The sequence below is a fragment of the Pavona decussata genome, unplaced genomic scaffold (assembly GCF_977016875.1).
Source record: "Pavona decussata unplaced genomic scaffold, jaPavDecu1.1 SCAFFOLD_366, whole genome shotgun sequence".
In the NCBI taxonomy this organism is placed as follows: domain Eukaryota; kingdom Metazoa; phylum Cnidaria; class Anthozoa; order Scleractinia; family Agariciidae; genus Pavona; species Pavona decussata.
Window position 1 is genome coordinate 3,299,641 of NW_028145742.1, and position 13,068 is coordinate 3,312,708.

At 40.5% G+C, this 13,068-nt stretch overlaps 2 protein-coding genes across 4 annotated transcripts; one reads left to right on the plus strand and one right to left on the minus strand.

The window, feature by feature from the left end:
* The first annotated feature begins 1,671 nt into the window (after window positions 1-1,671).
* Window positions 1,672-11,011, plus strand: LOC146452873 (uncharacterized). Of its 2 annotated transcripts, none has more exons than XM_085097634.1 (5): window positions 1,672-1,782; window positions 7,861-8,189; window positions 8,446-8,608; window positions 8,803-9,047; window positions 10,281-11,011. In XM_085097634.1, the coding sequence occupies exons 2-5, from the start codon at window positions 7,875-7,877 to the stop codon at window positions 10,446-10,448; spliced, it is 891 nt and encodes a 296-aa protein (XP_084953760.1). In that variant the 5' UTR covers window positions 1,672-1,782; window positions 7,861-7,874; the 3' UTR covers window positions 10,449-11,011. The 2 variants fall into 2 exon arrangements, with proteins under 2 accessions (XP_084953760.1, XP_084953761.1); XM_085097635.1 differs by lacking the exon at window positions 1,672-1,782 and adding an exon at window positions 7,351-7,387.
* Window positions 3,801-7,294, minus strand: LOC146452874 (uncharacterized). 2 transcript variants are annotated; one of them, XM_085097632.1, is made up of 3 exons: window positions 7,072-7,294; window positions 6,763-6,914; window positions 3,801-4,831 (listed from the first exon to the last, which is right to left on the minus strand). In XM_085097632.1, exons 1-3 carry the CDS (start codon window positions 7,094-7,096, stop codon window positions 4,115-4,117), a joined length of 894 nt encoding a protein of 297 aa, XP_084953758.1. In that variant the 5' UTR covers window positions 7,097-7,294; the 3' UTR covers window positions 3,801-4,114. The 2 variants fall into 2 exon arrangements, with proteins under 2 accessions (XP_084953758.1, XP_084953759.1); XM_085097633.1 differs by having other exon boundaries at window positions 6,763-6,901; window positions 7,062-7,272.
* Window positions 11,012-13,068: the final 2,057 nt, after the last annotated feature.

A 13,068-nucleotide genomic window follows, 5' to 3' on the forward strand; every position in this document is an offset into this window, starting at 1 on the left:
ACTTATAACCCAGCACTACCCAATATCCAAGAAATACTTCACAGGAAACAACCTATTCTTAACTCCACAGATCGCCTTCAAAAAATATTCAAAGATAAACCATTCATCGCTTACCGTCGTTCACCAAACCTTCGCGACCTTTTGGTTCGAGCAAAACTAAAGAACCCTAACACGACACCCAAGCTCACCTCTGGCACTTTCCGCTGCAACTCCACTCATGGATGTCTCACTTGCCCTTACATTGACGATGCAAGAACTTCGTACACTTTTAGCAACACCGGCGAAACAAGACAAATAAAACAACATATAACCTGTAATTCTACTAACCTTACATATATGATTGAATGTAAAAAATGTAAAAAACAGTATATAGGGGAAACCAAACGCACGATCCGTGAAAGGTTCACAGAACACAGACAAGCGACAAACAACCCACATCACGCCAACTCCACAGCAGCAGTCCCTACACACTTCAACTTACCAGGTCACTCTTCTGCGGACATGCGACTTATCCCTCTCGAACTACAACCCACCATCAATGCCTCCCGCCGGAAGGCACGCGAGGCTTTTCTAATTCATAGAGGGAAAACGTTATCTCCAGAAGGCATTAACAGGAAAAACGAACGCTGAACCTTGATTATACACTTCTATATTTTTGTTATCTCATATTTACAAGAACGCTGTCTTCATGTCATGTATTAGCCAATCATTTTTTTGCATATATTTTTTCAAATTTTAATTTTAGGAGCCGTTAGTATATTTTTGTTATCTCATATTTACAAATACGCTGTCATCATATCATGTGTTAGCCAATCATGTTTTTCCATGTATTTTTCAAACTTTAATTTAAGGAGCCGTTATTATATTTTCCTTCAGTATAGCTCTGGCCCTGAGGAAGACTAATTCTATTAGTCGAAATATTGGCCACCAATAAATCTGCCCTTTGCCGTAGTGCCAGCCTTGCATTCAGTTTTGTATTTTCACGTTCAAGTGACGCCTGACACGAGGTCTTTCACAAGAGAGATCCGGCAAAATTACCAGCAAGTTTAATTCCTGCGTTGTGTGGACCTCTGCATTCAAAAGTTTCTTATTTTATCTGTTGTGATAGCCTGCAATGCAGGCGTATTTTTGGAGCGGGAGCGCTGAATAATCCTTCGTTGCTGCCATCTTGGGCGAGGAAGCGCGAGAGGGCTGGAGCGAGTCAAAAGTGACCCTAAGGGAGAGGACGACTGCCCCCCCCCTCCCCCTCAGCCTCCTTCAAATACGCGAACTAAATTTATTGTTCAGCGCTCGCCCATGAAAAACGCCTGCACTGCAGGCTACTGTTGTGATTGCTGTTCGCGTTTCAATACGTGGAACATCACGTCCGGTAAGTGACAGTGGTCCTTTGAATGGAATTACTTTTGCCAATAAACACTTGTAAAGCAAGAACTAGATGTTGTCCTAGATCCTTTGTCCTAAATAGGGTCTTGAAATAGGGGGCGTTGTCCTACACAGGGTAGGTATTTAAGGTTAATTTTGTCCTAAGCAGTGTCAGGGTTTCAAACTCCCAGCGGCACCCATATATAATACCCAAACACGGGTCAAGTATCCCCCCCCCCCCCTCCCTCCCCCTGGTCGGGGAGTTAGCCGGGGAGAGCTCTCGCCTTCTCTCTCCAGTCTCCTCGCTTTAATTATTATTCGCTCGCTCCACAACTACAAATTGATCCCTTGCCAGTGAGGCTTATCCTGGATACGGCCGACGGGCAGCAATTTTTAACCAAAGACGCGATCGACCCCAACGTAAGTTTAATGTAATTGTCTCTCCGATCCATCAATACACGATAAGTTAAAACTACGCACAAACTTAGGAGCGCTGACGCTGAGGTTTTTCCCCCAGCAACCTCCGGGTGATTGTTTATATTTTTTTAGCTCTCCTCTTCTCTCCTTTATTTGAAACGAGGTTGGCTTTTAGTTTCGAATTATTGCCGCAAATGCGTGCATCTTTCGTACCACCATCCTAAAATACACTGTACTTGTTGAAAGGAATACCGGTCAACTCGCCTACGTGCAAACTCGCCTATGCCAACTCGCCTACGCCTACTGGTTAACTCGCCTACGTAGGCGAATTTAGGACATAGCACGCTTGTTTAGGTTTATGGATTAAAGAACGAGTTAGATAGAACATAAAGTTATTTAAAAGGCATACATTACTTGAGTGAACTCGCCTATGTCAGGAAGAGAAGTCGCCTACGTAGGCGCGCTGACAAGTTGTAGGCGAGTTTGTTCGTGGGCGAGTTTGCACGTAGGCGAGTTGACCGGATACCGTTGAAAGCAATTCTAATTAGGGCTATTCTTTCCTCCCAGACGACAGCGCAGCAGGTTTCTTTTACAGGTCACTGATTGTATATAAACAAGCTAAACAGGGTCTCCAAGCCCTAACCCCATACTAAAAAGCTAATTCAGGCCTAGGGCACGTTAACCCTCTTAGTTATATACCAGTAAAACATTGGCCTGCATTTGCGACCCGTGGGACCTCACCTGTCAGCCAGACGAAGCCATAATAATTATGGCTAATCAATACCCCTCATTGCTGTGAATGGTATTAACTGCCGGCTAAAGATATTTGAATTTGGTTCTCAAGATATTTGAAATCATGATCCCCCACAGTTCTGAAAATTAGCTACAAGTTTTGCAGTCTTGCGAAGAACTGCTTGTTTTATCCACAGTTGCCTGTCAAGGACGGTGCCTACTAATAAGGAAGTGTTTTTGTGTGCTTTGTGACTACTGTATACAGGGAGAGCAGATCTTAACAAGGGCTTTTGAAATCCAAGAAGAAAATAGGGGGTAGCCACACATTCTTTTAGAGATAATAAGGAACAATAATTCTAAAAAAATACAAAGCAATGTATGGCATTTTTTATTCCAAATTGAAGCTTTATTATCTCTGAAAAATGTATGGTTACCCTTAGTTTTCTTTTTAGATACCAGAGTTCTGCTTTCTCTACATAGTTTTAAACCATGCAAAAATAACCCTGTTTTAGAAGGCACCACCTCATAAACCCAAGTATCTCGAGATGTGCAGAACGTACGCGTGGTAACAAAAGTAGGCACCGTCCGTTGATTAAGTGAGCACCCTCGATCTGTCGCTCTCCCTCCCAGAGGTGGTGCATGGGGTAAGAAACCAATGAATATTTCCAGAAAAAAACAAGGGGCATTGAATTTAATCCATATAATTTTTAGTATAAAGGAGAATACTTTCTCCAAAATTAAAGTTAGTTTACTGGTGTTCAAAATGTATAAATGGAAAATTTGGAAATTATCAGGGCTCAATGTTTAAAGGAACCATGTCAGCTATTTTTAGTAACACTTTGAAAGTTAAGTCACATTTGTCCCCAATGTAAATCTGAAAACAAAAAAACACTTTTGTTAAAAGTAAGGCCAGGATCACACCTGCAGAAAAAAATACTTTGTCTTACAAAACAAAAACTGTCAGGAACAACTTGTCAATTTTTTGTAATGACATTTGCAAGACAATGCTCAAAGGAAAAACTTACGTAAAAGAATTTTGCACAATTAATTTTAATAATAATACACTCCTACTTTCAGTTAGATTGAATGCAACAAACAAACATTCAGCCACCAGTGTGGTGTATGTTGGCCTAGCACGTAGAAAACAATCACATGAATACTCCATGAGGAAAGTTAAAGTTGGTACAGACCTGGTGCATTTAATATTTCCCCAAAACACCTGCAATTTACACAAAGTGTAAACCGTTTGGTTTTGTGTAATGGTAAACTCAACAACGAAAGCAAATCACTTACATTTCAAATCAACTCAATTTATTTCATCAATAAATACTGAAACAGTGGGCATTCCAAACAGCTTAACTGTGACAATAGAAAACTCATCAACTGAGATGATAAACACACATGTTTTGCAAAAACTTTATATTAACAATTCTGTATTTTACCTTTGAATGTCAAGCCAAGTACCAAAGTTGATACTTTTTAGTGCATTAACATTTGGTATTTCTAGATTTACCCTTATAATGCATTAATGTGAGAAACAAGAAGCTTGATTTAGAAGTTTAAATCTGACTGAATTGTGATTTACACGTTGCATGTTTACTTGTCAGCCCTGAGCTTTCTCTGCTCTCATTGTCTTCACATGTTGACACACCTCTACCACGCGCTTGTCATGGGCTGCAAGCCTCTCCTTTTTCTTTCTCAACTCTGCTTTCCGTTTCTCTTCAGATTGCTCCAGCTTCTGTTTGAGCTTCTCTTCCCAACTTTTCTTGGCCTCCTCCACAAGCAAATCCACAAACTGTCGTGCTTGTTCTATCTTCTGTGACTTTATTCGCAGTCGCTCCTGTAGTGCATGGATCTGTGCCTGGCGTTTTTCTTCTGTTGTCGCCATCTTCTGCTGTAAGTTTTCCTCTGTGGTCTTGGACTGCTTCTCAATGCTCTCCTGCAAAGTAGCCAATACTTCATGTATGTGCTTTTCATGAGCTTGCCATCGCTCCATCTGGGCCTTGCGCTGTAACTCCAGTTTCTCTTTGGTCAGAGCTTCCTTCTGTTGAATCTTTTCTTCCAACTTCTTTGCATGCAGTGCACTTATCTCCTGCAACTTTGCCTGCACTTCTTTGATGTGCTGGTCCTTTGCATGTAGCCGATCGATCAGGGCTTTAATCTGGGCTTCTTTATTCTCAATATGCAAATACATCTTTTGCTTGTGCTTTTCTTCCACTTTTCTGCTTTGCTCTTCCTCTAATTGTTGCTTGGTTAGCTGGACTTGACTGATTCGCTCATTTTTGGTTGCAACCCTTGCTAGCATTTCACCTTCTATGCTCTGAAAATAAAAGATAAACAAAACATGTTTGTTATAGGTACATGTTTTCTTGCCTGGGTTAACTGAAATATAAAAGAGAAAAATATAGTAAAGTAAGTGCGCAGTAATGGATTGTTGCGGGTAGTTATTTACCGGGGTGCAACTGGGTAGATAATTATGGTTAGCACGTAACTCAAACTTGTATTTTTCCCTGTGCTGCCAGTTTGTATCTTATGTATGATACAACACAGTTGCCCAGTTGTTCCATACAAGATAATTTAGCTGCTGTTTCCGCTTGTTAATTAAAATTGATTGGAGTTTAGACTTTACTTTCAACAATTTATCATGAATCTGTTAGAACAGTGGGGATTCCCTTTATTGTTATTATATATTTGCAAGTCCACTGGGTGTTGAGGGCGGCAGCAGTAAGGTCCTGGGTGTCTGAAGAGTGGATAGCTTGTCCAGTGGATAAATTGCTATCTACTGGATGAAGTTACAGTGAAGATGAACAGCTACTCAGAGTTTGAAGATACTAACACACAACAGGTTTATGACATGCTACTTTCCTTGAAGAACCAAACTTTCCAAAGCTTAATGACCTATTATGTTGAAATAAATGCTGGGTTTTATAGATCAAGTTGTAAAATAAAATTTAATACCTCCAGCATTTATTCAAGGTAACATTTATTTGAGGTCTGGTATTTATTTGAACCCTTTTCAAGTTAATATTAAACACTCTGACACTGTTTTAAAAAAGTCCCTCAGTTGTAAAATAGTCATGTTGAGTGTGCAGCTAAATCTAAAGGCCAATTAGATTATTTCTCTGTCATGTAATACACAGCTCCACTTTGAACAATGGCAAAGTCAACATATCTATCGCCTTTGTGATTGAATGGCTAGCTCAAAACAGCTTTAAAATAGTTTTTGAAGATATCATTAATATATCAATGTTTGCAAAGAGCAAATAGTGATCGAATGAAGCTGAAAATTTGTCTTCGAGGAGAGGTCTTGGAGCACTTAAGGGTGAACAGCTTTTTGGCCCCAAGAAACAGGAATTTGAACTACATAATTTTCAAAAGTCCAAATGCCGAAAGGGTTGATTGACATATTAGAGAGACCAATTTTTGTGTCTAAATCATGCCAATGGACATTTTTTAGTCCTAAAAGCAGAGATAAAGAATTAGAAGATTTTGTTGAATTTCTTTGCAGTGATGATCAGGAATAGTTTTGAAACAGACTTGACATAATTTGAATTAGAAAATAACTCATGCCTCATGCACACTAATAATGATAGGAAATGAGCTGTTAACTATTCTGTTCAGAAAATAATTTCTGTTGCTGGTAAATGTCTCATTGCCTGTTCCGGAGTTAGGGTTAGGGTTTGGGTTAGGGTTAGAGACTTTGTATGAATTTGGGGAATGCGATCTCAGAATTAATGACCTTTGTATGTACCGGTGCTCCTATTGATAGCAATAGCGACTACCCTGAGCATTATAACTAATTAAATGTGTCTGTCTGTCTGGAATTTGGTTACAGGCTGGTTACTACACAATGAAACTTAACCAAACTTGGTAAACTTACTAATGTTTATGTGATCTTTCTGGTGATGGGGTTCATTTCTTCATATGACACAGTTTGAACCATTTGTAAATTAGGGCCCAGTCCCTTTATGAACTAACATAAATTACCATATTTCAACTGCTTCGTTCTCAAAAACGAGTATGGCGACCCCCTCTTTTTATTTTAATTCTGGAACTTGTATAGGTTAGCAACTTTACGAAATTTCGTTCATATTTTAGAGGGATGGTCTTAAGAGGGTAAAAAGTTTGGTTACAACTGTCATTTATGAGACTTCTCTTGGCTCGTCATTGAACATTCGTTTTATACCACGTTGGGTGTAAAAGATCAAATTATTAACACGCATGCTAATACATAGACTTAGTAATTTCTACCTTTCTTCTTTTTTCAGCTGCTTTCATCTTTTCTTCTATCTGCTGTTTGTTTTCTTTTCCTCTTAGTGGAGTGAGACGCGGCTTTCTCGCATTTTCCACCTTGGGGCTGAATATGACTTCGTACGCCACGCTGCCGTTGCTCGAAGAAGTTTCTTTGTGACCATGAACAAGAAAATTCCCGGAGTTAGGAAAACGTCAACTAGAAAACTTCGCTTTGACCTTTTACAAAGCACTATCAAACGCAAATCAACTGGAGTGTCGTTAGGCTAAAGTATTTTTGTTTATGAAGAAAATAAAACTTGAGCTTACCGCGAGCCTCCACCACAGACGCCATTTTTGTCAAGTTGAACAAAACTGGACGGACAGTGAGATTCTCTGATACACAATGACTCGAGAACAACAACTAGTCGTCGACCCAATCTGCTATCGGCTGAAGACAAGTCTAAAGAACTATGTAGTACAAATTAACTGAAATTTTTGCTACGACAGATCAACCTCACCAAAACGCGTGGTTGCGTGTTTCAAATTTTCACCCATACACGTGATAGCCAAGAAAACATTTGATTGGTCAATCCTAAATCGCGTCTAGGCGAAGGGGTTTTACTATTTATTCACTGATTGGTCTGTAAGTAAATCTTTTCCTGATATACATAAATTTTAAATATATACATTGCTTTGTGGCTTGTGGAACCTGTGAGGTGCTGGAGGGGTACTGGTATTCTACTATGGCTACTATTTTGTCGCCAGCGCTTTGGATTCTTTGTGGTCACAATGGCGACTTGAGCGACTAAAAAAGGATAAAAACAACTCAGTAGGACCGGAATGTTATGCCATGAAGACGTGCTTTATGCGAAGAATTTTGCCTATTGTGGAATTTTACACCAAAAGCGCCATCAGTCGTCGCATAATTTATTTGTTTGAATCCTAAATAGAATATTTTTGCAATATGTAAGTGCTTTTTTTTTTCTGTGTGTGTTACTCTCGCATGCTCGCAGTGGTATTCGCAGATCAGATAAGCTAAACTTTTTTCGATGAATGCCGCGCCCTTTCAAATAATTGGGGCCATAATCACACTATTAATTTGATCTTTCCTATTAGGTTGAATGTAGAAAATGAAGAGAGCAGGGATACACCTTCTCTTCAAACCTTCCCGCTTATTAAATCAGCTCAAAACAGATTTTAATCGTACATCAATTGGACGTATCTCAGCGTGCAGGCTGAGCAGTACGGCTGTAAAAGTTCTGTCCCCAGAGGAGGCTCGGATGGAAAACTGGCGGCGGCGTGTTGATTTGGCGGCGTGTTATCGTGGCTTCGAAAGGTATGGCTTACATGAAGGGGTATGTAATCATCTGAGCATGATGGCTCCGGCGGCAAATGGTAAAGGAGAAGTCATGATGCTGATCCCATATGGATTGCATTGGAGTGAGGTATGAAAAACGTTCATGCACACGAATATCGCTTTATCCTGTTTACTGGAGTGAGAATTGAGAAAGAAATACAGATCAACTTTACAAAGTTGTTAGAGTGCTTGCTTTGCGTTTACGTTTGCTTATAAATTCTCATGTAGATTTAACCAGCAGCCGGCAGTATTTTTAGGTTGTGGATGTGCGAAAACCACCCCAACAAAAATTGGCCATAAATGAATAGGGTCCTAACTGCTAGCTGGTTTCATTTGTCTTTCAGGTTAAAGCGTCGTCATTTGTGGGTCTGAACGAGAAGGGTGAAGTAGTTGAAGGAACAGGAGAGGCTGAGATTTCAGCGTCAACTATTCACCGCGGAGTTCATCGGGCGCGGCCAGACGCAGTGTGTGCGTTTCACCTACACCCGCCATATTGCACAGCCATAGGTAGAAAAGTTTTGCACCTTTCAGGTGTTGTGAATATAGCTGTTTTTAGGCAAATTGTCGCTCTTCTTTCAGACCGATTCTACACTACGACAAGAAAAATCTATAGTAGACAGAGAATTCGAATACGAGGGAGGTGACAGGAATAGGGCTTTAATGAGCAGACTATATCTTATAATTGTGCTTTTCTGTATTAGGATCCTTGAAAAATCCCAAACTTGCAATGTGCCACCAGAATTCATGTTACTTTTATAATCGCATCGCTTACGATCGAGACTACAGTGGGCTCAGCTTGGATGATGAAGAGGGCATGCGCACAGGGAAGCAACTTGGAGACAAGTCGGTACTGTTCATGTGTAATCACGGGGTACTGGTTGTGGCGGAAACCGCTGCCAGAGCGTTTGATGATGTCTACTATTTAGAGCGTGCCAGTATGACGCAGGTAACTAATATTACTATACACGGTTGTCAGGGAAACAAAGTCTTTGTAATTGAAGAAATTCTATCGGTCTGTCTGTCTGTTTTTGGTCTTATCAAGTGAGTTGATATTGTAATTTGGTCACTGTCAAGAGATTCGAGAGCTGACGTTTAGTGCCTGTCTGTCTGTCTGTCGGTCGGTCCGCCTACCTGTCTCTCTCTTTTGTCCTCCCTCCCCCCCCCCCCCCTCCCTCTCTCCTTCTACTTTACAAATTTGTAACACGGGTGCAACAGGTTCAAATTATTCCAATGTAGAGTTACTAAGTAATTTATTCAGTAAGTGTACCTTAAACCCTCGTGATATTATTAAGTGAACACCATTCATTAGTGGCCAGCTGGTGCAAGCCACTCTAACGTACAGTTGACGTCTTTCCGCCAGACGTAAGCCGCAGAACGACTTCGTGATATTAAAAATTCATTTAAAAGCAGGAAAGGGAAAAAAACAAATATACAACGACGTTAAATATCCGTTAAATAAAGGCTGGTATTGCGCATGTTCTCGTTAGTTCTCGCACTCGAAACACGTTTATGAGCACCTCATTTTCGGTTCATCTTTCAATTTTTCGATTTTACTTCAGAGATGGGACATTCAATTAATAAGCGACCAAGTTTACAAGCACGAGAATTTGAAGTGCAGCGATTTATTATTGTAAGGAAATCTTGCTTTTATTTGCCATTTTTAAAGTACTCAGAATCATCAAGTCGTAACTTAAATATTGACATTGTAGAAAAATGTTGTCCTAGAAATGGGCTTGATTGAAACAAATGAATTGTTTATGTGTAACAACGAAAAATATCAAACGGCCAAGAAAGGTTTAGAGATGAGTAAATCAATACTTTTTTTGTATGCGTGTTTAATCTGCTAACCTATGAGCTTGATATCTTCTATGTTATGTGAAATATAAAATGTGATGGTATATTTCCAGCCTGGGGAATGAATGAGAATGATGTATTATTCTAGAAATTGACACAGGCATGCTCGGAAAAAAGAAATCCGAGTGCTTCTATCAGGAGTCGAACCTAAGACCTTCCGAGTCTCCTGTAGCTCAGTGGTAGAGCATCCGAACTAGTAATCGGAAGGTCTTAGGTTCGACTCCTGATAGGAGCACTCAGATTCCTTTTTTCCGAGCATTCCTGTGTCACTTTCTAGAATAATACATCACTCTCATCTTCTATGTTATTTCTCACATTTCCACAGGTCCTGGCCATGTCAACAGGACAAGAATTGTTTGAGTTACCTGACGAAGTAGCAAGGCAAACGTATGAGGGCTTTGACGGCCAAGGTCAAAGGCAAATATACTGCGATGCTCATTTCGATAGCATCAAACGAGTTCTTGCAAAAGAGTGCCCAGACTACATGGAATGAGCGTAAGGAATATCTGCGGCGTATTCAGATACAACTATGCGCAAATACTTTCTATAAACCGACCATGAAAGGACCTCTTCAAAAACATAGCAGCAATTTACAGCCGGATCTTAAAGTGGATCGTAATGAGCAGTATACTTTATAAAAAAAAATTTAAAAAGTGGAAGGTTAATGAAACAGCTGAAAATGTGTTTTATATGATTTGGCCTTAGTTAGACCAGTCAACATGACTAACCTTCGTGAAAAGTCAGTTTTTACTAGCCGAAATATTAGGCAAACTTTTCAGCTCTTTGATCAGCCTTGGATTTTTCAAAACTGCCAAATATACTATCATGAAATTTCAAAACCGGATGAAAAAACATCTGCCTGTTTCTATTGGGCTCTTCATTAGAATGTCAATAAAGATCACTGACGAATTGAACACTTCAGGTACTGAGAATTCGACTTTGCAATGAAAATCAGTTAAATAATGTATGAGGTTTTCCAATTGGCTTGTATGTGTGTTTTGGGCAATAAAATGAGGGCTTCTTTTTGTAGTGTTGGGACTGATTTCATGACAATTACCCAGTGCACTGAAGTTTATATGGATTTGCCAGTTCTAGCGTAAGCTGGACAGGAGAAAACGAAACGTTAACACGTACAAAAATACGGTAAACCTTGCCACTAATGATGCCGAGTCGAGTCAGAGCCCAACGGACTGGACATACTCTCTGAATGAGAGATAAGCGTTGTCACCATTTTACGTCAACTTCAGTTTGTATTTTCACAGATCGACAGGCGTCATATGTGGGTTGAGTTTGTTGTTGGTTCCCGTCTTTGCTCTGAGAGGTTTTTCTCCGGGTACTCTGGTTTTCCCCTCTCCTCAAAAACCAACATTTCTAAATTCCAATTCGATTTGGAAAGTGTCTCCAATTAGAGTTCTGCGCTAAAGACATTGACACTTGAATGAAGTGATTTATTTCCCTCCACAGGGCTGGGGAAATATGGCGGCCTTTGTTTCCGTTTCCATTGTATATTAGGTTTTAAAGGGTGGGTCGATTGGTCCCGTGCGGAATCCTCAATAAGAGGCTATCCCTCGTCAGGTCTCTGCGGAACTCTCAACCAATCTGGCATGGTTAGATCTAGTGGGGGCGGTTAGGCCCCAGCCTTTATTAACCAAATATTAAAGTGTGCAGAATTTGCTTAAAGGCTATGAATAGTACACAATACCCGTCGACAATATGACAAGGTACATGAATGAAACGCTTCTTTCCCTACCATGCCTTCGGGCGACTTGCCAGCGTTAATATCAAAATGGCTGAAAAAGAGAAAAAAACACAGCCGACAGCGGTACCTCTGGACACTGTGCCGGAGCGTTGTACCATGACGATGCACCACGAGATTTCGGCCCGCAGTTCGCTTATGCCAGCTGGAGATGGTTCCGGGATGCTTTCCGATACCTTGTCCCCGACAAGACAGTGAGGGAGAGAAAAGTCGGCCCCTAGACCATATGAGACAGATCCCTTTCGTGGGCACCTCAGTTCCACCTTACTGACTTAAACTGAGATTCAGGCATGTATATATATGACAATGTAGTCATTTTGTCTTCCATGTGGTACGGATGTAGTACGTTTTGAAGTTTGAGCATGCGCACGGGCTGAAACGATATAATGACGGAAGGATGACTCGTGGTCAAACGACCTGTAGTACCGCTAGTCTTGGACTTCTTTTACCTTATTTTATTCTTACAATTTTTGGTGCCGTTTTCCCGAAAACGATTGCTCCTTCGGTGGATTGTTTACATTGTTAATGGAATCAGGTCGTCACTCGAAGAGCACTGTGAAACCCGTTGCTATTTTTCTGTTTTTGGCTAAAAAGTGAACACTTATTACTGTTCCTTGTAATGAGAATGTGCCACGTTTGTTGCTACAACCACTCAGATGCTACCTTTCGCCTCTTGATGTCTGATGACATCAAACCTAACCCTGGACCAGTTTCTGCTTCGACTGCCGGTAAGATCAATTACCTCGTAATGAATGCAAGAAGCTTAAAAAGTTATCACAAAGACAGCACAACAACCGAAAACTCTGACGTTACTGTGCGTCAATGAGACATGGTTGAACCAAAAAATCAGCAACTCTGAATATTGCATTCTGGCTTTACAATATTTAAGAGAGATCGGTCTGATCGAGGTGGTGGTGGAGTTCTTATCACAATCAAAACAGCCTCCTTCAAAGCTGTAAAAGAATTTAAGCCTGAATCGGAAGTCGAACTGCAACAGCTTGAAATCATTTTTGCCGAAATTGCTACGCTTACTGGTCCAAGAATTTTATTCTGTTTTTGCTATGGGCCACAATGACCAAAGTTGGATTGATGTATTCGATAATTTTCTGCATGAAGCGGTTTGTGACCAGTTCGACAACTGATATGGTAATTTTGGGTGACTTTAATTTGCCAGACATCCTCTGGGACTCCACTGACAGCGCATCGGGTGTTAACGAACTAACCTTTATTGAAACCCTTCTCGACCACCTCTTGACATGCACAACTCAATAAAAACCCACTCGTCGCAACAACATACTTGACCTTGTAATCACGAGCTTGCCGAACCGTGTCAATGTAACCGACATATTGTCTCCAA